At 48.6% G+C, this 21363-nt stretch overlaps 1 protein-coding gene across 1 annotated transcript in view; it reads right to left on the bottom strand.

The window, feature by feature from the left end:
- The window catches only part of OTOF (otoferlin), a 185210-nt gene that overhangs the window by 36287 nt on the left and 127560 nt on the right, over positions 1 to 21363 (bottom strand). The window contains exons 23-31 of the mRNA XM_077925364.1: positions 20871 to 21060; positions 19485 to 19609; positions 18468 to 18602; positions 16866 to 17027; positions 12372 to 12491; positions 10267 to 10428; positions 6389 to 6551; positions 2534 to 2664; positions 1770 to 1799 (exon numbers count right to left, since the gene is read on the bottom strand). Of these exons, the coding sequence (XP_077781490.1) occupies positions 1770 to 1799; positions 2534 to 2664; positions 6389 to 6551; positions 10267 to 10428; positions 12372 to 12491; positions 16866 to 17027; positions 18468 to 18602; positions 19485 to 19609; positions 20871 to 21060 (1218 nt within the window). The remainder of the gene's footprint in view (positions 1 to 1769; positions 1800 to 2533; positions 2665 to 6388; positions 6552 to 10266; positions 10429 to 12371; positions 12492 to 16865; positions 17028 to 18467; positions 18603 to 19484; positions 19610 to 20870; positions 21061 to 21363) is intronic.

The following is a 21363-nucleotide window of genomic DNA, read 5'->3' as shown; positions in this document are numbered from 1 at the left end:
TAACTGTGTGGCATGACGCTTGGTTTAATTCAGCCCTCGGTGCCCGGGGAGAAAGGCCTTGGACTGACAGCTAGCAAAAGAATGTGCAAAAGCTCGGTCATCACTATAATAATCTCTGGCAAGCAAGCAACCTGATAAGCAGCAACAACTCCCCGTCAGTTTCATGTAGCTTATTTACAAGGAAAAACACATCCAGAACATGGCCCTCTCGCCTGCTCTCATTCGGAGAAGTTGCTCAGTCTGACTCTGTTGGGATTCACAGAATGCTGTGTGAGATAATAAGTCTGAAGGCTTGAGTTTGCTAGTTGATGCAACAGGCTGATGCAATACTTTCTATGGAGGTGCGGGGTCAGAGAGACTCAGCAGTAATGTGCTAACAGTTGATTGGCTGTCATCAGTTTAAAAGGGAAACCTGTCCAGCAGTAAAGGTGGTGGTGTAGAGGAGTGTGGTCAGAGAGAGAGAGAGTCTTCCTATTTGCCTTAAGGTGCAGCCAGGTACAGTGGTGCCCCGCAAGACGAATGCCTCGCAAGACGAAAAACTCGCTAGACGAAAGGGTTTTCCGTTTTTTGAGTCGTTCCGCAAGACGAATTTCCTTATGGGCTTGCTTCGCAAGACGAAACGTCTTGTGAGTTCTTGCGAGTTTGTTTCCTTTTTCTTAAAGTCGCTAAGCCGTTAATAGCCGCTAAGCCGCTAAGCCGCTAATAGCCGTGCTTCGCAAGACGAAAAAACCGCAAGACGAAGAGATTCGCGGAACGGATTAATTTCGTCTTGCGAGGCACCACTGTACTCTGTTTGACTGTATGAACTGCTCATATATTATAGCCTGTAGATATTTGTATTTAAATAGCTCACAATAAATATACTGCCATGAAGAACCTGGAACTCTGAGCATTTCTGCTAAAGCACCGTGAAGAATTCGCAACAGTCCCTCCCCAAACAAGAACGCCAAAACCCCACCTTTCTACTCCTTGCCTTCCGTTTCTCTCTGAGCCTCTCCAACCTCCTCGTATGGGGACTGCATGACTGGCCTATCTCCAGGGGCATAGCTAGCTGCTCCAGCACCCAGAGCAGCAGGGGTGGGGTGATCCATGCATGGGGGCAGGGAGATCCACACATGAAGTGGCACGGCAATCTGCCCACAGGGATGGCGTGGCGATCTGCCCAAGGGGGGTGCCACGTCAATCCGCCCAAAGGGGTCCTGCAGCAATCCGCCGGGGGGGGGGGAGTGCCACAGCGATCTGCCTAGGGGGGTGCCATGGCAAGCTGTCCACAGAGTCCACCTGACGGACACAAGCCCCAAGCTTCCGTTTCGGTTCGCACAGGGCCCTGAGCCACCGCATCACTCCCAGGAGAGACCCATGGCTCGAGAGCGCTGCAGGCCAGTGCTGCCCCCCAAGGTGTGCTATTTTGGCACCCCCTCAGGGATGACACCCGGGGAGGCCCTCCCCCACCACCTCCACCTTTCTCCGCCACTGCCTGTCTCTTCCCCAGAAGGCACAGCCTCCGACCCTGGCTTATCAGCTGGTTGCCTGGCCACGCTTGGACCAACTTCCAACTCTTCCTCTCCTTGGGAGCTAGCAGCTTGTTCCCTGGGAAGGAGGTGGGCCGGACTGTTCTCTCTAAACTCAGACAGACAGCTCCCATCTACAGAGTCAGCCTCTTGCTTGCTCAGCTCAATTTCTGAGGCTGGCTCTTTCGCTGCGGTCTGGGGGCGGGGCACGTTCCTGACAGTCACCACAGAGCCAGGCATGGCGCATCGGTCACTTACCACATCCACTTTCACAACCGCATCAGAGTTCTGCCTCCGGGGGAAGGAGAGGAAAAGGGAGAAAAAGAAGCACAATTACAAAGAGGAAGGCAGGCCTGCAGTTTGCAAACACTCCAACATTTCCCAGATAAAAAATAAGGACATTTCTCACTCTTCCCCGCAACTGACGCTCCTCGATCTACCATTCTCCCCTGCCCAGAGCATTTCCCAACAGAAGGCAGGTCAGTGCCACCACCACTTCTCCAATGGGACACAGCAAAGATGCCCTCTCTTGTCCTGAGAAAACCACTTAATGCGGATTTTATTTTATTTTGTGCTTTGTTAAATTTACAAAGAGAAAAGCACTGTTGGGAATTTCCATTCCACCTTTAGCTGCAGACATGTAACTGTTACGTGTCACATGTCTGTTTACATTCCAGCACAGTTTGCTGGGAACTTCCGTCGTGTATAGCTTTTGCCTCTCTCTCTCTGAGGAGACGAAAAGAGAGACGACATGTTTCTTTTGTCCTGATTTATGCTTCATAAATCTCTAGCTTGTTAGTATGTTTCCACAAGCCTCACGCCTCTTCTGTTTGCGCAGTATGCTCTGCTGATACAGTGTGCTCAGGCTTTGAAGTCTGAGTTGCTGATTTTCGTCGCACCAGAGATTGAGGGTTCATCACGGCTGGAAGGCCATGATCCAGCTGGGGGCTAGCCAGCTGGCATCTCGACCCCCGAAGGATGCTGACAAGCACACACCAATAAATACATTTTAGAAAACTTACCGCTTCCAGCTTGACCATGGTTTCCATCTTCTTGATTGGGGCCTCGGGCTCCATGTTAACCACGATTTCCCCTGTGGGGTGAGAGATGGGTCCACCGTTGGCCAGGGCTGCATAGGCACTCATGAGCTTAGCTGGGCAGAGGACAGAGAAAGAGAACCGCAGAAAAAGAGGGAAAGGGAGAGAGAAGAAGGAGAAGAAGAAGATGAAGAAGAAGAGGAAGAAGAAGAGAATTGCTTTAGAACAGAGGTGGCCAGAAGGCAGAGATTCTGGAGAATTCCAACAGAAACAGAAACAGAAAGTGTTTGCTTATTTGCCCTGTGTCCGGAATGGAAATCAATCCCGTGGATAGTGTTAGTTTCTGTGTGTTGCCACTGTGCAGTGCTTGGAGTCACAAGACTCTGTTTACATTCCTGGGATTCCAGACTGTTGGAAGTCTCACGGAAGACAGGAGACGGATGTGATGTTACCGGTTTCCTGTTCCTTTGTTTTCCAGTTGCTCTCTGCTTTCACAGAGAGAGCATGTATATTTCTTTTCTGTCTGCGTAACTAGAAATAAAACTCTCTGCAATGTAGCTCATATTTTCTCGTCCTTCCCTGCTGCTGGATACTCTGCGTAATGAGGGAACATGCCTGGAGCCTTATCAGAGGCTCAGGTCGTTAATCATCGTCGGAGGCGACTCCGAAGGACTCAACCGGAGGATGAGCTTTTCCAGCTCGTAGCAGAGGCTCCGACAGATAGTTGGTGGTTGTTTCAGTCTGTGAATGATACCTGTTTCCCTGGTGGCCTTGCCCCAAATATGCCCTCCTGACACCTTCCATCTTACAGGTGCATAATACCCATTCCACATCTTTGGAACTCCCTGCCTAGTGACATCAAGCAGGTACCTTCCCTGTACTCTTTTCGGAGCCTGATAAAAACATTTTTTAAATAAAAAAAATTAATTTGGTTTTTCAGATTAAAATTTTGCAGTCACATATCCAGCATACAGCATAGAAATAAGATTCCGAAGAATCCCCTGGACTTCTCTCCTCCCTTTGTGGGTCCTTTGGTTAATCATTTCCTCCTGCATCTTTTATGAGAACCCAAATCTTCTACCTCTCCATTGTGTCCAAAATACACCATTAAACTACAGTGGTACCTCGCAAGATGAATGCCTCGCAAGACGGAAGACCCGCAAGACGAAAGGGTTTTTTGTTTTTTGAGCTGCTTCGCAAGACGATTTTCCCTATGGGCTTGCTTCGCAAGACGGAAACATCTTGCAAGTTTGTTTCCTTTTTCTTAACACCGTTAATACAGTTGCGACTTGACTTCAAGGAGCAACTCATAGCACACAGTGTGGTAGCCTTTTTTCAGGTTTTTGAAGACTTTGGTGATTTTTGAAGCTTTTCCAAAACTTTTCCGACACCGTGCTTCGCAAGACGAAAAAAATCGCAAGACGACAAAACTTGCGGAACGAATTAATTTCGTCTTGCGAGGCACCACTGTACAAGTGTTTTTCCAATCCTACTAACGATTTTAACTGTTTGCAATGGTTTTTAAGATAATTTTTTTTAAAATTTCCCATTCCTTATTAAATCTTTGGTCTTCCTGATTTCTGATTCATTTTAGCCATTTTGGCATAATCCATCAGTTTTAGCCATTTTGGCATAATCCATCCAATTCTTCTCTGGCAGGGACTTTATCTTCTTTCAGTCTCTGGACCAGTAACAACTGAGAGTAACATTCGTGGAAAAACATTTCTGTTTAGACAAGCCTACTCAGATTTCTAGAAAGTTGGTTTTTAGTTTAGTGCTTTTTTTAAAAAAAAAATCTCTTTACTAATAATTTTATTGTTTTGATTGCTTTGTAAATCACTTTGAGTGCTATATAAATTTTATGTGAAATGAATAAATAAATGACATCCCTCCCCCATTTAAATTGTGTTCCGTTTGCAACAAAACGGATGTTTTGGAAATAATCATGGCATGAATTATGCAAAATCCCCAATTTATGCAAATTGTGCAGATACTTATGTGAATTCTATCGACAAGTAGACAGTGAGATGAATAACATAGCATTTGGCAGAAAGCGACCTGTTGTGGGTCAGAAAGAGCCCTGATTGTGACCAAGACAGGACAGAGATAGCTGCCTTCTTACGTCCCTCCCAGAAGGTGTGATTAAAGGAAGAAAAAATGACTGGGAAAATGGAGAAGAAAATACTGGAGAGAGAACGCCTCCAAGCTTCAGAGAGAAAGCTTGCAGGGATGAGAATAAGCACGCAAAAATGTTGAATGCACAAGAACTTTTGTGTTACGGATGTTCCCAGGCTCAAGTATAATCACAGCACTTTATATTTCATAGAACCATAGAATTGAAATAGAACCGTAGTCTAGGGTTGGAAGGGACGCCAAGGGATCATCTAGTCCAACCCCTGAGATGCAGGCATCTCAGCTGAAGCATCCATGAGAGGTGGTCATCCAACCTCGGCTTAAAAACCTCCAAGGAAGGAGTGTTCACCACCTTCTGAGGGAGACTGTTCCACCATCGAACGGGTTTTGCCATCAGAAAGTCCTTTCTAATGTTGGGTCAGAATCTGCTTCCTTGCCATTTGAACCCCTGCGGCCCAGTACGTTTCCAAGCACAATTCAAAGTGTTGGTGTTGACCTTTAAAGCCCTAATGGCCTCGGTCCAGTAGACCTGAAGGAGTGTCTCCACCTCCATCGTCCAGCCCGGACACTGAGGTCCAGCTCCGAGGGCCTTCTGGCAGTTCCCTCCCTGCCACCCAGAACATTCCCACATTTATTTCAGATGTGGGGTTGTGTGGAGAAGCAAAGTCAGAAACAGCGATTTCCTAGGTCCTTTGGGATTTGAACCAGGACCTGCTGCTCAGAGAGCTGTTTCTTAACTACAGAGCGGGCTCATTAAATAGCATTCTGCCCCACACCCTCCTGTCTAGCAAACGAAGACCCTAAAGACTGACCATTTATCACGTACAGTGGTACCTCTGGTTGCGAACAGGATCTGTTCCAGAGCCCCGTTCACAACCTGAGTAGAACGCAACCCATGTCTGCGCGTGCGCGGGTCGCGATTTGCCGCTTCTGTGCATGCGTGTGACGTCACTTTAAGCCTCTGCGCATGCGTGAGCAGCGAAACCCGGAAGTAACCCTTTCCAGTACTTCCGGGGCGCCGCAGTACACAATATGAAAATGCTCAACCTGAAGCAAACGCAACACAAGGTATGACTGTGCAGTGGTACCTCGGGATGTGAACGGGATCCGTTCCAGAGCCCCGTTCTCATCCCGAATGGAAGGCAAGACGCGACGGTACGTCTGCGTGTGCGCGGGTTGCGTTTCGCCGCTTCCACGCATGCGTGTGACGTCATTTTGAGTGTCCGTGCATGCGCAAGTGGCGAAACCCGGAAGTAAGGCGCTCCGTTACTTCTGGGTTGCCGCGGAGCGCAACTCGAACGCGCTCAACGCGAAGCGCATTCAACTCGAGGTATGACTGTACTGGTTGTTCCCTGTTCCAAGTTACACACTTAGTTCACACCAGAAGAAGAAGAAGAAGAAGAAGAGTTTGGATTTGATATCCCGCCTTTCACTCCCCTTCAGGAGTCTCAAAGCGGCTAACAATCTCCTTTCCCTTCCTCCCCCACAACAAACACTCTGTGAGGTGAGTGGGGCTGAGAGACTTCAGAGAAGTGGGACTAGCCCAAGGTCACCCAGCAGCTGCAGGTGGAGGAGCGGAGACGCGAACCCGGTTCCCCAGATTACGAGACTACCGCTCTTAACCACTACACCACACTGGCTCTCGAAGTGCCCCGTCTACCAGACCCCATAACATCACCTTCCCTCCTTCCCTCCCTCTGGGATTACCTGCTGTGCTCCAATGCTGAGCTTTCTTATCCGGAGGCCTGTAGATGAATTTCCTCAGGGAGTTCACAGCATGGCTACCCACGAGGGTGTAACGTCCAAAAGCGCGGCAATCCACAACGCGGATGTTCAGCGGGGGATGAAGAAGCTCGTTCTCAGGAAGATCCTGGAAGGGACCAGATGCAAAGGTAGGATTTGGCCAGGGGTCTTTTGGTGGTTGGGGGAGGGGAGGGATCAACAGATCCCTGGTGTCTTCAGGGTCATCTCAGCCACCCCCTCCTTGTTCCAATGCCCTCATTGGTCCCAAATCTAGGAAGATGAGATCTGATTGGCTGAGATTACTGCCGCTCTGGGGAAATGTTTTATTTTATTTTATTTTTAAAAAATTAGATTTTCCACAATAATAACAAAAACCACAAAGCAGAATAACACACAAAAACAGGAAAAAAGAAAAGAGAAAAAGAAAAATACATCAATGAACAAAAGAAAAAAAAGCAACAATAAACAGATAAACAATAACAACAAACTTAATTCTTTACAAATCCAACCTTTTAAACATCTTGGTTGACTTCCTCTAGTCCCTCCCTTCTGAGTTTCCTTGTAGTTGAAAGTAACAGCTTTCCAATATCATTATTGAACTAAAACAATTTCCAATTATAGTCCATCTTATTATCATTTCTTAATATTCTAAATCCCATTTATTTGATTATAGCTTAATTTAATCCTAGGCCTATTTGTTTCTTTCAAGTAATTTCTAATTTTTTATATTAGCATATTTATTCAAATAGTCCTTAAATTTCCTCCAGTCCTCTTGACACTCCTCTTCTTTCTGGTCGCGGATTCTTCCAGTCAGGTCTGGGGAAATGTTTTAAGTTGAAATGGAGTGTTTGGAAGACACCCCCAAGGGAAATCTAGTGCAGCCCCCTGCAATGATGGAATCTCAGCTAAAAAATCCCTGGCAGGTGTCCATCCAACCTCTGCATAAAAAAAAGGTAAAGGTACCCCTGCCCGTTCGAGCCAGTCTTGCCAGACTCTAGGGTTGTGCGCCCATCTCACTCAAGAGGCCGGGGGCCAGCGCTGTCCACAGACACTTCCGGGTCACGTGGCCAGCGTGACAAGCTGCATCTGGCGAGCCAGAGCCGCACACGGAACGCCGTTTACCTTCCCGCTGGTAAGCGGTCCCTATTTATCTACTTGCACCCGAAGGTGCTTTCGAACTGCTAGGTTGGCAGGCGCTGGGACCGAGCAACGGGAGCGCACCCCGCCACGGGGATTCGAACCGCCGACCTTTCGATCGGCAAGTCCTAGGTGCTGAGGCTTTTAATCCACAGCGCCACCCGCATCCCCAACGTAACCTCTGCATAACAGCCTCCAAAGCAGTCTCCTCTTTTCCTGGCTAAACTTCCCCAACTCCTTCAACCGTTCCTCATGTCATAAGAACTCTAAGGTCTCAAATATAAATTAAGCGTTCATAAATGCACAAGGCAAACACATACATTATATAAACCACGTGTCAGTCCTGGAGCCATTTCAACTCTCCCAGTGACCTCAAATATTCCTCTGCAGGAAGGGAGGCAAATGGGCAAAGGCTTGCCATTGTCCTTTTGCTTGCAAATCCTGTCTTAAGGGCATATTTGTGTATGAATAGGGTGAGCCTGTGACCTGGACTCTGGAACTAAAGTATTAACCATCACCAAAGAATGGCCAGGCTGCCCAGGTAATGCAATCAGTGACCACTATCAGGTATCCTGGCAGGCAGGATTTCTGCTGTAGACCGCCTCCTCCTGTGATGTATGTATGATGTTTTGGGGGGTGATCTTGGGCTACATGGTGGGCAGTTTACATAAAAGTCTACATAAGGGCTTGCGCAACACTGTTCAGGGTTCCCCCTTCCTCCTGCGTGTGGTGAGTGAGGATCCTGTTGCAACAGTTTAATGAAGATCAGGCTTACTAGCTGCTTTGCTTCTCAATATTCTCTGGTTGGCCTCTATTATTTTCTCCTACTGATAGGGAACCCACTTAAGGACTCTATATGGGCTCTGGAATACCCCATAAGGGAAAGGGAGCAGTTTTTGTCTTCATAACATTCATAAGACTTGGTTTCCAGACCCTTGATCATCTGGTGGAACACTCTGTCACAAGAGACCAGGGCCCTGCGGGACTTGACATCTTTCCGCAGGGCCTGCAAGACAGAGTTGTTCCACCAGGCCTTTGGTCAGGGCGCAGCCTGACTCCCTCCTCTGGCAACCTGCACAGAATTTTGCCTAATCGGTTGCCAACAATTTGATTTTAATTAATTTTTATAATGAAATGTTTTTAGAATGTTTTTAGAATTTGACTGTTTGACTATTTGACTGTTGTTAGCCGCCCTGAGCCCGGCTTCGGCTGGGGAGGGCGGGATATAAATAAAATTTATTATTATTATTATTAGGTTGCTTTCCTGTTGCCTAACAAAACCAATTGCAGGAGAGCAAGTGTGAGAAAGGGCTATTGCCTCCATGTTCTCCTTGTGAGCAGTGGCGTTGTAATGGGAGGCAGTGCACCCCAGGTGCCATGTCTGGGGGGGTGACAAGAAGGCACCCCACGGGGGCTCCCGCCACCACCGCAGCATGAGCAGCCATCATGCCACCACAGCTGCATGTGCAGTATCCTCTGTTTGCAGCTGCAGCCGCAAGCAAAGGAACCCGGCACCGGCGGCAAACCGCTATCTACAGCGCATGTGTGGCATCACATGCATGCACTGTACTTAGCGATGCCACACATGCGCTGCACACAGTGGTTTGCCACCAGGGCTGCTCAAGCGCTGTACGGACAGCAGTGGGATCCCTCTGTCATTGCTACAGCCGCATGTAGAGGATCCTCCGTTCGCGGCTGCAGATGTGAGCAAAGGATCCCGGCACTGGCGGCAAACTGCTATTTACAGCGCATGTGCGGCGTCACTGTTAGTTTCTGTGTGTTGCCACTGTGCAGTACTTTGGAGTCACAAGACTCTGTTTACATTCCCCACATTCCATACTGTTGGAAGTCTCACGGGAGACGGATGTGACGTTAGTGGTTTCCTCTTCCTTTGTTTTTCACTTTCTCTCTGATTTCACAGAGAGAGGGTGTATTTTTCTTTGCTGTCTGTGTAGCGAGAAATAACACTCTTTAGCCATGTAGCCATAAATCTCATCGCTTCCATGTGGTGCTTTGATTCTCTGCTGGATGGGAATGTGCCTGAGGCCTAATCAAAGGCTCAGGTCGTTAATTATCGTCGGGGGCGATTCCGGAGGAAGATGAGCTTTATCAGCTTGGCTAAGCGGAGATCCCGACAGTTGCATGCATGCACTGTACGAAACAACGCCACATATGTGCTGTACATAGCGGTTTGCCGCCGGGGCCGCTCGAGCGCCGTACAGACAGCAGTGGGACCCCTCTGTCACCGCTACAGCCGCATGTAGAGGATCCTCCGTTCGCGGCTGCAGACACGAGCAGAGGATCCCAGCACTGTCCGTACGGCACTGGAGCAGTGCCGCTGGCAAACCACTATGTACAGTGCATGTGCGTCATCGCTACGTATGCCATACGAAGTGATGCTGCACATGTGCCCTATGTAGTGACGCCCCACCCCAGGTGTCACATGACACCTTCATTCACCCCTGCTTGTGGGCTTCTAAGGATTGGCTCCTGATTGGCCACTGTGGGCTGGATAGACCTTTGGTGCGATCCATAAGCCAGGAGGGGAGAGGGCTCTTGTGTTCGAATCCTGATTGCCGGTTTCCCACATGCCTCTGGTTGGCCACTGTGAGAACAGAATGCTGGGCTAGAGGGGCCTTTGGCCTGATCCAGCAACCACTTCTCATGTCCTTATGCACCCATCTCTGCTGGGGGAAGATACTCACCACTTCAAACCATTTGACCAAGGTGCTGAAATTGGGGTTTTTCTTGTAATTCTGGATGAGGGATGACTGGACTCCCCTCCCGGCACATTCGATGTCCACTCGAGGCCGATCCACCTGGGCCAAGTTCACACGCTTCAGGTCTCTCAGTCCCCAGAACAAGATCTAGAATTATAAAAAGATAAAGGTAAAGGACCCCTGACAGTTAAGTCCAGTCGCAGAAGACTCTGTGGTTGGGGCGCTCATCTCGCTTTGCAGGCCGAGGGAGCCAGTGTTCGTCCGCAGACAGTTTTTCCAGGTCATGTGGCCAGCAGGACTGATGTGGCGCAACACAACACCAAAACCAGAGCAGTGCACAGAAACGTTGTTTACCTTCCCACTGGAGTGGTACCTATTTATCTACTTGCCCTTTTGGGTGTGCTTTCAAACTACTAGGTTGGCAGGACTAGGGACCGAGCAACGGGAGCTCAGCCCATTGCGGGGATTCAAACCACGACCTTCTGATCAGCAGGCCTAAGAGGCTCAGTGGTTTAGACCACAGCACCACCCACGTCCAGGATTACAGAATCATAGATTGCCGAAGAATTGATGCTTTTGAATTCTGGTGCTGGAGGAGACTCTTGAGAGTCCCATGGACTGCAAGAAGATCAAACCTCTCCATTCTGAAGGAAATCAGCCCTGAGTGCTCACTGGAAGGACAGATCCTGAAGCTGAGGCTCCAAGACTTTAGCCACCTCATGAGAAGAGAAGACTCCCTGGAAAAGACCCTGATGTTGGGAGAGATGGAGGGCACAAGGAGAAGGGGACGACAGAGGACGAGATGGTGGGACAGTGTTCTCGAAGCTACCAGCATGAGTTTGACCAAACTGCGGGAGACAGTGGAAGACAGGAGTGCCTGGAATGCTCTGGTCCAGGGGGTCACGAAGAGGCGGACACGACTAAACGACTAAACAACAACAAAGAATTGTGGAGTTGGACAAAGGGACCGGTCAGGGACTGGACTGAAGAGGAGGGGTGGGAATCGCCCCCTCCTTCTCCTCAGCTTCCCTCAGAGGAGGAGGAGAGGGAGTGTTGGGGATCGCCCCCCCCTTCTCCATCAGTTTCAAGAGAAGAGGGAGACAGGTTTGAATTGCAGCAGAACTCAGAGCTGGAAGAGAAGGAAGGGGAGAGCTTATAGCAGAGACTTCCTTGGAAAGCGTAGAAGAGCCACCATCCCCAAGAACTCGTCGCTCAATTAGAGTTCAAGAGCAATGGGGCTCAATGGCATTTGACTACTGGGGCCCCCGTAGAGCCAAGGGCTGTTGCTGGGGAAAGAAGAGGAGGAGCTCAGAGTGAGCAACGTCAATGGGATTAAGGACTGTAATCCTTGTCTTGCACCACGATGACTGAATAAAACCATAAATATGAACTTTCTTGTTTCTTCCTTGATCCTTGATGCCTGGCTGGACCCTGTGGACCATCTAGTCCAGGCATGGCCAAACTCAGCCCTCCAGAAGTTTTGGGACTAAAATTCCCATCACCCCGGACTACTGGTCCTGTTTGCTACGAATGATGGGAGTTGTAGTCCCAGAACATCTGGAGGGCCAAGTTTGGCCATGCCTGATCTAGTTGGAATATGCAGCTGTCCCGTACGCGGATCGAAACTGCAACCTTGGCGTTATCAGCACCACGCTCTAACCAACTGAGTTCTCCACCCCCATCGTTCTGCCTGGACGCTGAGGTCCAGCACTGAGGGCCTTCTGGTGGTTCCCTCATTGCAAGAAGCAAAGCTACAGGGAACCAAGCAGAGGGCCTTCTCGGTGGTGGCACCCGCCCCATGGAACTCCCTCCCAATCAGATGTCAAAGAGATAAACAACTACCTGGCGTTTAGAAGACATCTGAAGGCAGCCTTGTTTAGGGAAGTTTTTAATGTGTGACATTTTAATGTATTTTTAATCTTTGCTGGAAGCCGCCCAGAGTGGCTGGGGAGACCCAGCCAGATGGGAGGGGTACAAATAATAAATAATAATCATCATCATCATCATTATTATTATTATTATTATTACTTGAAAGCACAAGTCCACCCACCCGCCATGCAGGAAGTGCAGCACCGAAGTTTTAAGCTTACCTCCACTCTGTATTTGCTCAACACAGGGCGGATTCCCAAAGGCACAGGCAGGATGGGGCCCCGATCCATGTCTGTCGGGCCGTCAATGGGAGGCAGCTCTGACTTCCCGGCTGGGCCAATCTGCAAGAGAGAAGGGTGGCAGGTCGAATCTGTTCCTTTAGAAATCTCTCTCTCACACACACAAACACACATCTGCCAACCGCCATGATGCTTTCGTTCACTCTTGGAAAGTTAACCCATCCCATCCATGCACTGGTAAGTGGGGGAGTCTAGAATCCCTGCTTTGAATAAGGTAAGCCCAAAGTCACGTTTTTTGGATAGAGTACGTCAACTCTTCATCCTTTACTGCGTGACTCGGAAAATTTGGGTCCAGTGTTTTGCCCGAGTCTTTGAAACGAAGACTGGTACTCAAGGAATATGTAGGGTAGGGGGTTGCCAACTTTTTTGGGGGGGTGCAGAGGGCTATTTGGAATGAATGTTGAGAATGTGCCATGGGTGTCAGTTACAACATGGCTGCCATGGGGTGTGTGGCATTGCCAGTGCTTTTTGGTTTTTAAAAAATTGTTTAGGGGTACTCTCATTTTGACTCAAGAAAAATCACCATTTGATAGTTCAAATCGGGGGAAAGAAATACAGTAAATGGACAAAAGTGCAAAGATTTTTTTTAAAAAAACCAATTAGGGGTATGTGTACCCCTGTATCCCCCCAGAAAAAAAGTGCTGGGCATTGCACAACATGGCTGCTGTGCGGACGCGGAATGATGGATTCCATGTTGGGACGGCTGAGACTACAATTCCCATCATCCCTGACCACTGGTCCTGTTAGCTAGGGACAATGGGAGTTGTAGTCCAAAAATAGCTGGAGACCCAAGTTTGGGAAACCCTGATCTAGTGCTTTCTCGATTTCCCCAGGGATATTTCCTGAGTCATTTCACAGGTGCCAATAGATGCACTGGCAGCAGCAACAGGTACCATTCAGGTGAGCCCTGATTCAGGGAGAAGGACTCTGAGCTGAAATGGAAGCCACTTTCCCCAATGCTGTTTCTTTCTGATATTTGAGCAGAAACTACCAACATGGTGCTTTGTGAAGTGCCCAAAAGTATCATCAACATTAATTCTGTGATCTGGGTGGAAATTTCGCGTTGGGAACTGTACGTCTCTAAATCACTGTTACAGCCATGCAGGTTTCTAATAGCTCCAAGAGGCAGGCAGAAAGACTTTGAGCATGCTGGTGATTTCTGAGAGGTGCCAACGTTTTGGGGAAGAAAGGGTGATTGGTGGGCTGAGCTGACACTTTCTTCCAGAGGATGTGCAGAACAGCCCCTTCGGAGGTTACCCGCATGCCCAAGGCCCCGCTCCGCGATTTGTGAGCGAGTTACAGATGGAAAAAGTCGAGGGAGGGAGAGCGGGACAGGTGGGTTGTGAGACAAGCAGAACTTGACCTAGTTTGGTTCATGCAGACAAGAGGAAGAGAGCAAGATAGTGCAACGGGCAAAATAAGAATAACAAAAATCAAATCAGGGTATCCTGTAATACAAGGCAAGGCTAAGAGGAATGAGAGCATCACAAAGGGATTTTCTTTCGGCTGCAGCAATCTGGAAGCACCTTGATCTGCGGAATGCACGGATCATGGACCGCCAGCAAGGCCCGCCTGATCTCTTCGTCGTCGTAAGGAAGCTGAGAAGATGGAGGCAGGGCAGAAAGAGAGACAGACAGACAGACAGAAGGATGGACAGGACAGGACGAATCCACAGATGTGAAGAAAAGAAAACAAAGTCCACTCTTAAACGGGCAAACAGATGGAGAAGACATAGTCCGCTTTCAAAGAGTGAGATGGAAGAAGGAGTTGTGTCCTTGGCAAGGTGGGATACTTGGAGATTCCTCCATCCAGACAACTTACAGTAGACCCGAAACCTGTGCGCCATTTATTTATGTGATCGCAGCCTTGCGTGCTTCATCAATCAAACAATAGATAGAAAGAGGGCCAGAGAACAGGGAAACCCATCAAAAGGGGCTGAACTATATCTTATGAGAGCTTCCAGAACTCAGAAAGCAAGGAGGAGGGCTTAAGAAGCTTTTTCTGCACAGGGTTTTCCTGTGTGGTTGAAAGAGCTTTTAAAGAGCTCTTTACTTACTAATCTCTGGGAAGATCATTTCAGGATCCTGGGATGCTCCTGCAAGAACTTGCAAAGCCATCGTGAGATCTTGAGAGATCTCGGACAGCCCTGCCAGATCTTGCAGAAGCATCTCAGGGCCTTAGCATGAGCGTCCCAGAGGCCAGTAACATACCTTCCAATTGCCCCATTTTAAGCAGGACTGCCCTGCTTTCTTTGAAGGCACTCTGGGCTCTGCCTCCATCCTGGGGTGCCCCGATTTCATGGGGCTTGAGGATGGGGCCCCCGGAAGCAGCTCCCGCAGTGGCAGCAGCATTGGGAAACAGGCATGAGAGAGTTGGAGTCTTCCCTCCTGCTTCCCAAAGCTGGGCAAAGGCATACCAGGCTTTGGGAAGGAAATGTGAGCCTGTGTCCCAATTTGGGCAGGTGGGAATTGAGGCAATCACACAGGGTCCCCTGACGTTTCACCGTCGATTGATCCCTGTGCCACCGCTTGATTTCTCGCTGCCACCACCCAGACCCTACCTGGGACAATACTGAGTCCAGTCAGGGTTAAACTGGAACATAAACTTCTGTTTATTTATTGCAGTTTAACAAGTGTGTGGTTTCATAAACAGTATCGGTCAGTTACAATCATAGGGTGCCTATCCAGACCTATAACTTCCGCTACCTGCTCTCACTCACTAAACCACCTCTCAGATGTTTATTTGTCTTCCAAGCTCCTAATTGTTCCTGGCTCAGCTTATTTCTCTACACTAACTCAACCTCCCCACAGACTCCATCCCAGTTCACTCCCACTCCAACCAACCACCCAACTCCCAACAAACTCCTCCCAGAGCTGGTTTTATAGTCCCTTTTGACTCCACCCCCCTATGTTAACGTCACAGGAATGGCTTTGAGCAGGTGAGAATGGTTGCAGGGGCACAATTCCGGGGACCTTCCTGGCTTTGCCTTTGTGCACAGACCCCCAAAACATAACCCCAATGTAAGTTTCAGGCCTACTGTACTAGCTGCCTGGGAACCATAACAGAAAAGACTAGTTCGTTAGGTTTTGGCCCAGTTCTCCAACCCGTGAAAGTCATCCCAGAACCTGATTCTATCTTCTGTTGATGCAGAATTCGCCTTTTTTGCTGCTGCATCACGCTGTGGACTCATATTAAGCTTGTGGTCCACTAAGACTCCTAAACCCTTTCCACATGTCCTGCTGGCAAGCCAGGTGGCTCCACCCCCCATTCCTATATTTGTGCATCTGGTTCTTCCCTACCTGTACTCATTGTACACATATGACTGCATATCACCTGATCCATCCACAGTAATTATTAAGTTTTCAGATGATACTACCATAACAGGCCTAATTGCAGGCGGAGATGGTTCAGCGTACAGGGGGAGGTTCAAAAAGTATCTACATGGTGCTTAGAGAATAACTTGCACCTAAATATTAGTAAGACAAAGGAGATGGTGTTGGACTTCCAGAGGAAGAGAGGGGAACCTGCCCCGTTGTATATCTTGGGGGGCTGTGTGGAGAGAGTCTCCTCCTTTAAATTCCTGGGAGTTTACCTTAATGAGGACCTCACTTGGAAAATCAAGATAACTCAGGTGGTCAGAAAGGCCCAACAGAGACTCCATTTCGTCAGGGTCTTGCAAAAGAATAATGTTAAACAACAATTGATGAACTCATTCTACAGGTCCTCAATAGAAAGTGTCCTTTCATATTGCATCACAGTGTGATATGCTGGCTTGACAACCACGGACAGAAAGTCTCTGCAGAGGGTGGTGAACACAGCACATGATATCATGGTCTGTCCCTTGAGTCTGCTAGACGACATTGGAAAGGATCGTTGCCTTAGGAGAGCAAGAAGAATTCTCAGGGATGACTCACACCCCGGCCATCACCTCTTTAATCTTCTACCCTCAGGCAGGAGATATAGAAGTATAATCAGCCGTACCAACAGGTTAAAAAATAGCTTCTATCTGTGGGCTGTTAGGCTGCTGAATGGAAAATAACATAGCGCAACTGACTTGCGAGGTGGTGTGTTGTTCGATAAGCACACAGAGTGCAATGAGATTGAGTGTTTGGGCAGGGAGGGAGGCTCGTTTAATTTCATTGTACACAGGTTGTACATTGACAATAAAGGTATTATTATTATTATTATTATTATTATTATTATTATTATTATTATTATTATCCTGTCTAAGTGTAGAACCTCACATTTGCCAAAATACATTCGGCCCAGTCCTCTAAGCCCTGAAGGCCATCTCAAAACCTGGTTCTATTCTGAGGAATCAGCTACCCCTCTTAGTCTCATTCAGGGACCTCAGGCTCAGCTAGGTTTGACCCACTTGCCCCCCACCCCATGCATGCGTCCTGAGGACGCCATTACCTGGAGCAGTTCAAAGGCAGCCAGCAGGTCCCCGGCAGTGGAGTTGCCCCGGTAGATCTGATAGTACTCTAGCTGGGGTGGGAAGCGGGGCGGACAGTACTCCTCATCCGACATCTTCACCACGGGCTTGGCAAACGTTCTGCCCATAAAGTCAGCCTTTCCCTGGAAGGAGATGGAGAAGGTGGAGAGCTCCGTTGGTTGAGCATGAGAACCTCAATCTCAGGGTTGTGGCTTCCATCCATTCCAAAGAAGATCTCAGCTAGTCTGCTCTGAATATCTAGCTTGAGCCTTGGTCCTCAAAGCAGCATGGTGGACCACAGACCAAAAATGGTGGGGCGGGGAGGGTGTGCCAGGAGACGTCACTATGGGGATCTCCAGAGGTCCAGAGTCAAAAGACATGAGCAGTGCTGGATGCGAGCCCTCTCCCACCAGGGACTGGGTAGAGGAGGAATGGTGGAGACCTGACCCTTCCAGAGAAGAAGACAGTTCAAAATTACTAGTGGGGGTCTGTGGGAGGTCACAGCTCAGAGGAAGATGAGGGGAGAAGTTGGGAAATAATGGGAGAGGAGGAGAAACAGCTGGCTGACACGTTATCACTAGGAAGCATTCCAGACCCACCATCTCCCAGAACCCGGCGAGCCTTGAAAGTAGGAGAGCAAAGAGCCTGAAAACAGATAATCGTCAAGGGAGTAGTGCTGTTGGCAAATGAGGAAGTAGGAGAGAAGGGGGATGGAGATTTACTCGGGACAATACCATTCTTCGAAGAGGCTGCATTTCCAAGCCTCTCTCTGTAAATATTGAATAAACAAGCAGGTGGTAAGGACTTTTCCTTGTCTTATTCATTCCTGGCAACCTGGGTTGGTTCCTCTTCTGCCTGACACAATGCAGGCAAAGAAGTCTGCTTCCCCACTGTGCTATGATTCCCCCCACTTCCCTTCCTGGCCCCTCTGTGATGGCCTGGGATTCGGACTGGGATGCTGAACCTGAGGGATCCCAGCCTGCACAGGAGTCCCCACCTCCAGAACCAACTGGGCCGGGGCTGGGGCTTGAGCCTGAAGGGTCCTCACCAGTGCTGGGTCCTCAGGTGCAGGCATCAGCTGAGTCTGCTCTGGATCCTGAGGTGATGGAGGACCCATTGCCTGCAGGTGCTCCACTCTCAGCCCCGTCAGAGGAAGCTGAGGTTGCCTCTGGGTCCGGTAACCCTCCAGCCTCTCCTGAGCTACAGAGGCTCAGGGCAGAGAGGCGGAGGGAACTAAGTTCCCGCAGGAGGAGTGCTTTCCTCCAGGCCAGGAGAGGCGAGTCACCAGAGGATCGGGGCTGCCCTATGCCTTGGGGCAGATAAAAGCCAGCCAGCCCCATTCCCAAGTTGTGGGAGCAACATGGTTGGTTGCTAGTTCCTGCCTGAACCCTGTCCTGCTTTCCTGCCTGAGCTGCTGACCCATCCTGGCTCCCTGCTTGCAAGCCTGTTCCTGACCTCACCCAGCTCCCTGCCCTGCACCCAGCTTCAGCTACTATGGCCTGCCTCCACGTTGCACCTTTGACCACGGACCGGACTTGGACCTCGCCTCTCGGTTAACCCACAGGACCAGCACACCCTCTTACCACGGTGTCCTGGTCATAGATCTCGATGACAATGATGGGAGGGTCGTCCCGCATCTCATGGACTTCCCCATATAGCTCCACGTTGTCAAACACCAGCAGCTGGTCCCACGTGGGGCAAAGAGTCTCCTGGAGGACCTGAGAAGAGGAGGAAGAAGAGGAAGGACTCAAGGTGTGCATGAACCTCCTCCTTCAAACCCCATATCCTATTTCTTTCAGTTCCCCCCAAAATCCTGCAGAGCTTTTGCCTACAGCAGGAACTACTGCTATAACTTTCTGGAATTTTGCATTTGAGGTAACCACTATCTTTGTCTTTCTAGTCTGCTTTCATTGGTGGGTATAAGACGGGGCCTTTTCTACAGGGGCACCTAAATTCCGAAATTCCCTCCCTAGGGAAATGAAGCAAGCAGCCACCTCCACTTCACATTTAAGCACACTTTAAAAATAAATAAATCATTTTTATACAGGACGGCCTTTTGCAAAATTGGAAGGCAAAAGGTTGCTAAATGTGTGCATTAGGAGAAAATCACAATAAAATGCTGGTGGATTTTGGGAAGAACTTTTCTTTTTTTAAAAAAAGACAGATGCAGAATTGCAGAAAACTGAAGACTGGAATCTACACTTTGGAACTGCCTATTGATATTGGGCAGTTGCCTGCTAAAGCCATGATAGTTTAAACAAGCCTAAACAGGTGTTTTAATCCATTTTTTGTCTTTTGTTATTTTAACTTTTCAGAAGTCTTAAATTACTGTTGTTTTCTTGTTGATAATTTTCTTGTTTGATTTTTTTTTTTGTAAACCCATTTGAGGTTTGTTTTGTTTTACAATCAAGCAAGGTATTAATTTTATGAAATGAATAATAACAATGTGGAACTGAGAGGAAACTGTAGTGGCAGGTCTGGCCACCCTCAACAGGAGCCACGAGCAATTTGGGCTGCAGGGAACATCACCTCCGCTTTTAACACGCGAGAAATTCAGACAAGGACCACTTGTCTCCGAATCACACATCTCCTCCTCTTACCTCTGTGCATTGACTCTGCGTGATGAAAAAGACCCGAGCAAAGGGATCGGAGAGGCCACTGCTGTCGGCAGCGAACAGACTCCTGGCTTGGTACATATGGACACGAAGCTGGAAGACCTGCTTCACTGCACAGGGGAAAGGAAAGAGAGGGAGTGACTCCGTGTGGATTTGGGGCAGCGACAGAGGACCACGAGTGGAGGAGAAAACCATTTAGCTGACACTGTAAACGGAATGTACAAAATTCACACTTTGCAAACGAATGCACAACGAAACCGCAGCACTTCTTTGAAATTTGCAGTTCTGCGAAATTTGGGGTGCAGTTCCCCAGCCAAAGATTGCACAGGAAGATGTGTATATTGGCGAAAATATTGTATTAAAAATGCATTGTATTAGGGGGAACTGTGTTTGGAGGGGGTGGAATACATTGTAATGGGGGACATTGGGGGGGAAATGCATTGTATTAGGAGAACATTGGGGTTTTGGGGGAGGGATGCTTTCACTAGTCAAAAGTATGTACAAAAAATGTGCACTAAGAGAAATGTGCATAAATATACAGTCATACCTCGGGTTGAAGTTGCTTCGGGTTGAGCGTTTTCGGGTTGCACCCAAACACACTACTTCTGGGTTTCGCCGCTCGCGCATGTGAAGATGCTCAAAATGACATCACACGCATGTGCAGAAGTGGTGAATTGCGACCTGTGCATGTGCAGACGCGGGTTGCGTTCTGCTCAGGATGCGAACAGGGCTCCGGAACGGATCCTGTTCGCATCCAGAGGTACCACTGTACATTGGTACCTCAGGTTAAGTACTTAATTCGTTCCGGAGGTCCGTTCTTAACCTGAAACTGTTCTTAACCTGAAGCACCACTTAACTAATGGGGCCTCCTGCTGCCGCCGCATTGCCAGAGCACGATTTCTGTTCTCATCCTGAAGCAAAGTTCTTAACCTGAAGCACTATTTCTGGGTTAGCGGAGTCTGTAACCTGAAGCGTATGTAACCTGAGGTACCACTGTATATCCTTTTTTAAAAAAAAAATGCAGGCGTTTGCAGAAATGGGATGCTGAAGACTGGGAAAATGAGAAACATAGAGAAGCTGAAATTGTTGGATTCATGCATCCTAAAGAGTGATATGCATTTGGCATTTGCCTGAGTGTAGCCATTGGGCATCTTTTAAGGTGATCCTTTCATAACACCTTAGGACCTGCCTTCAGTAGGAAAGGCTGAGCCTGGGCGAAATCTAACACGGTCAGGAAGACAGTGCCTCTGAGCGTGCTCTGGACGCCTTAAAGAAGACCTGCCCTGCCACACCTGGGATTACAGGTAGGGCACAAAGGCGAGCCTATGGGGGTCCCCAAGCCCTCCAGAAGCAAGGAAGGGGTTCTCTTACTGTTGTACAGGAGACTGATGGGTGGGAAGGAAGGGATGTTCTGGCCCTTGGGAAGTTTCTTCTCCTCAAAGCCACAGGGCAGGCCGCTGAGGAAGTCCTTGCGCTGTTTGTTCAGCCCCAGCCACAAATAGATCTCCATCTTGGCTTGCACTGTCCAGCCGGCTGGCCCAAAACCCCTTTTCCCCGGTAACTGAGTGAAGAAAAGCCAAGGAAGAGAGAGAAAGAGCGCATTACACACCCATCACTTTTCTCTAAGCACCAGAAGTCCCCTTTCTTTTTTCTTTTTGTTATTTTGCAATTTAATCTTCATTGATTTTAAATATTGAATCAATTTGCCACAAAAAGAACCAAAGAAAAAAGAAATCACATCAAATAAACACACAAAAATATGTTACATATAAAATATGTGTCCTTTGTTTCCTTGTTGACTGCATATTGTATGACCTTTAACTTACCATAAATTATCTATAACCTCTGTAGCATATAGCATTGC

Source organism: Podarcis muralis, chromosome 3 (assembly GCF_964188315.1).
Source record: "Podarcis muralis chromosome 3, rPodMur119.hap1.1, whole genome shotgun sequence".
In the NCBI taxonomy this organism is placed as follows: domain Eukaryota; kingdom Metazoa; phylum Chordata; class Lepidosauria; order Squamata; family Lacertidae; genus Podarcis; species Podarcis muralis.
The sequence above is the reverse complement of the archived record's forward strand: the minus strand, read 5'-3'. Positions and strand labels throughout refer to the sequence as shown.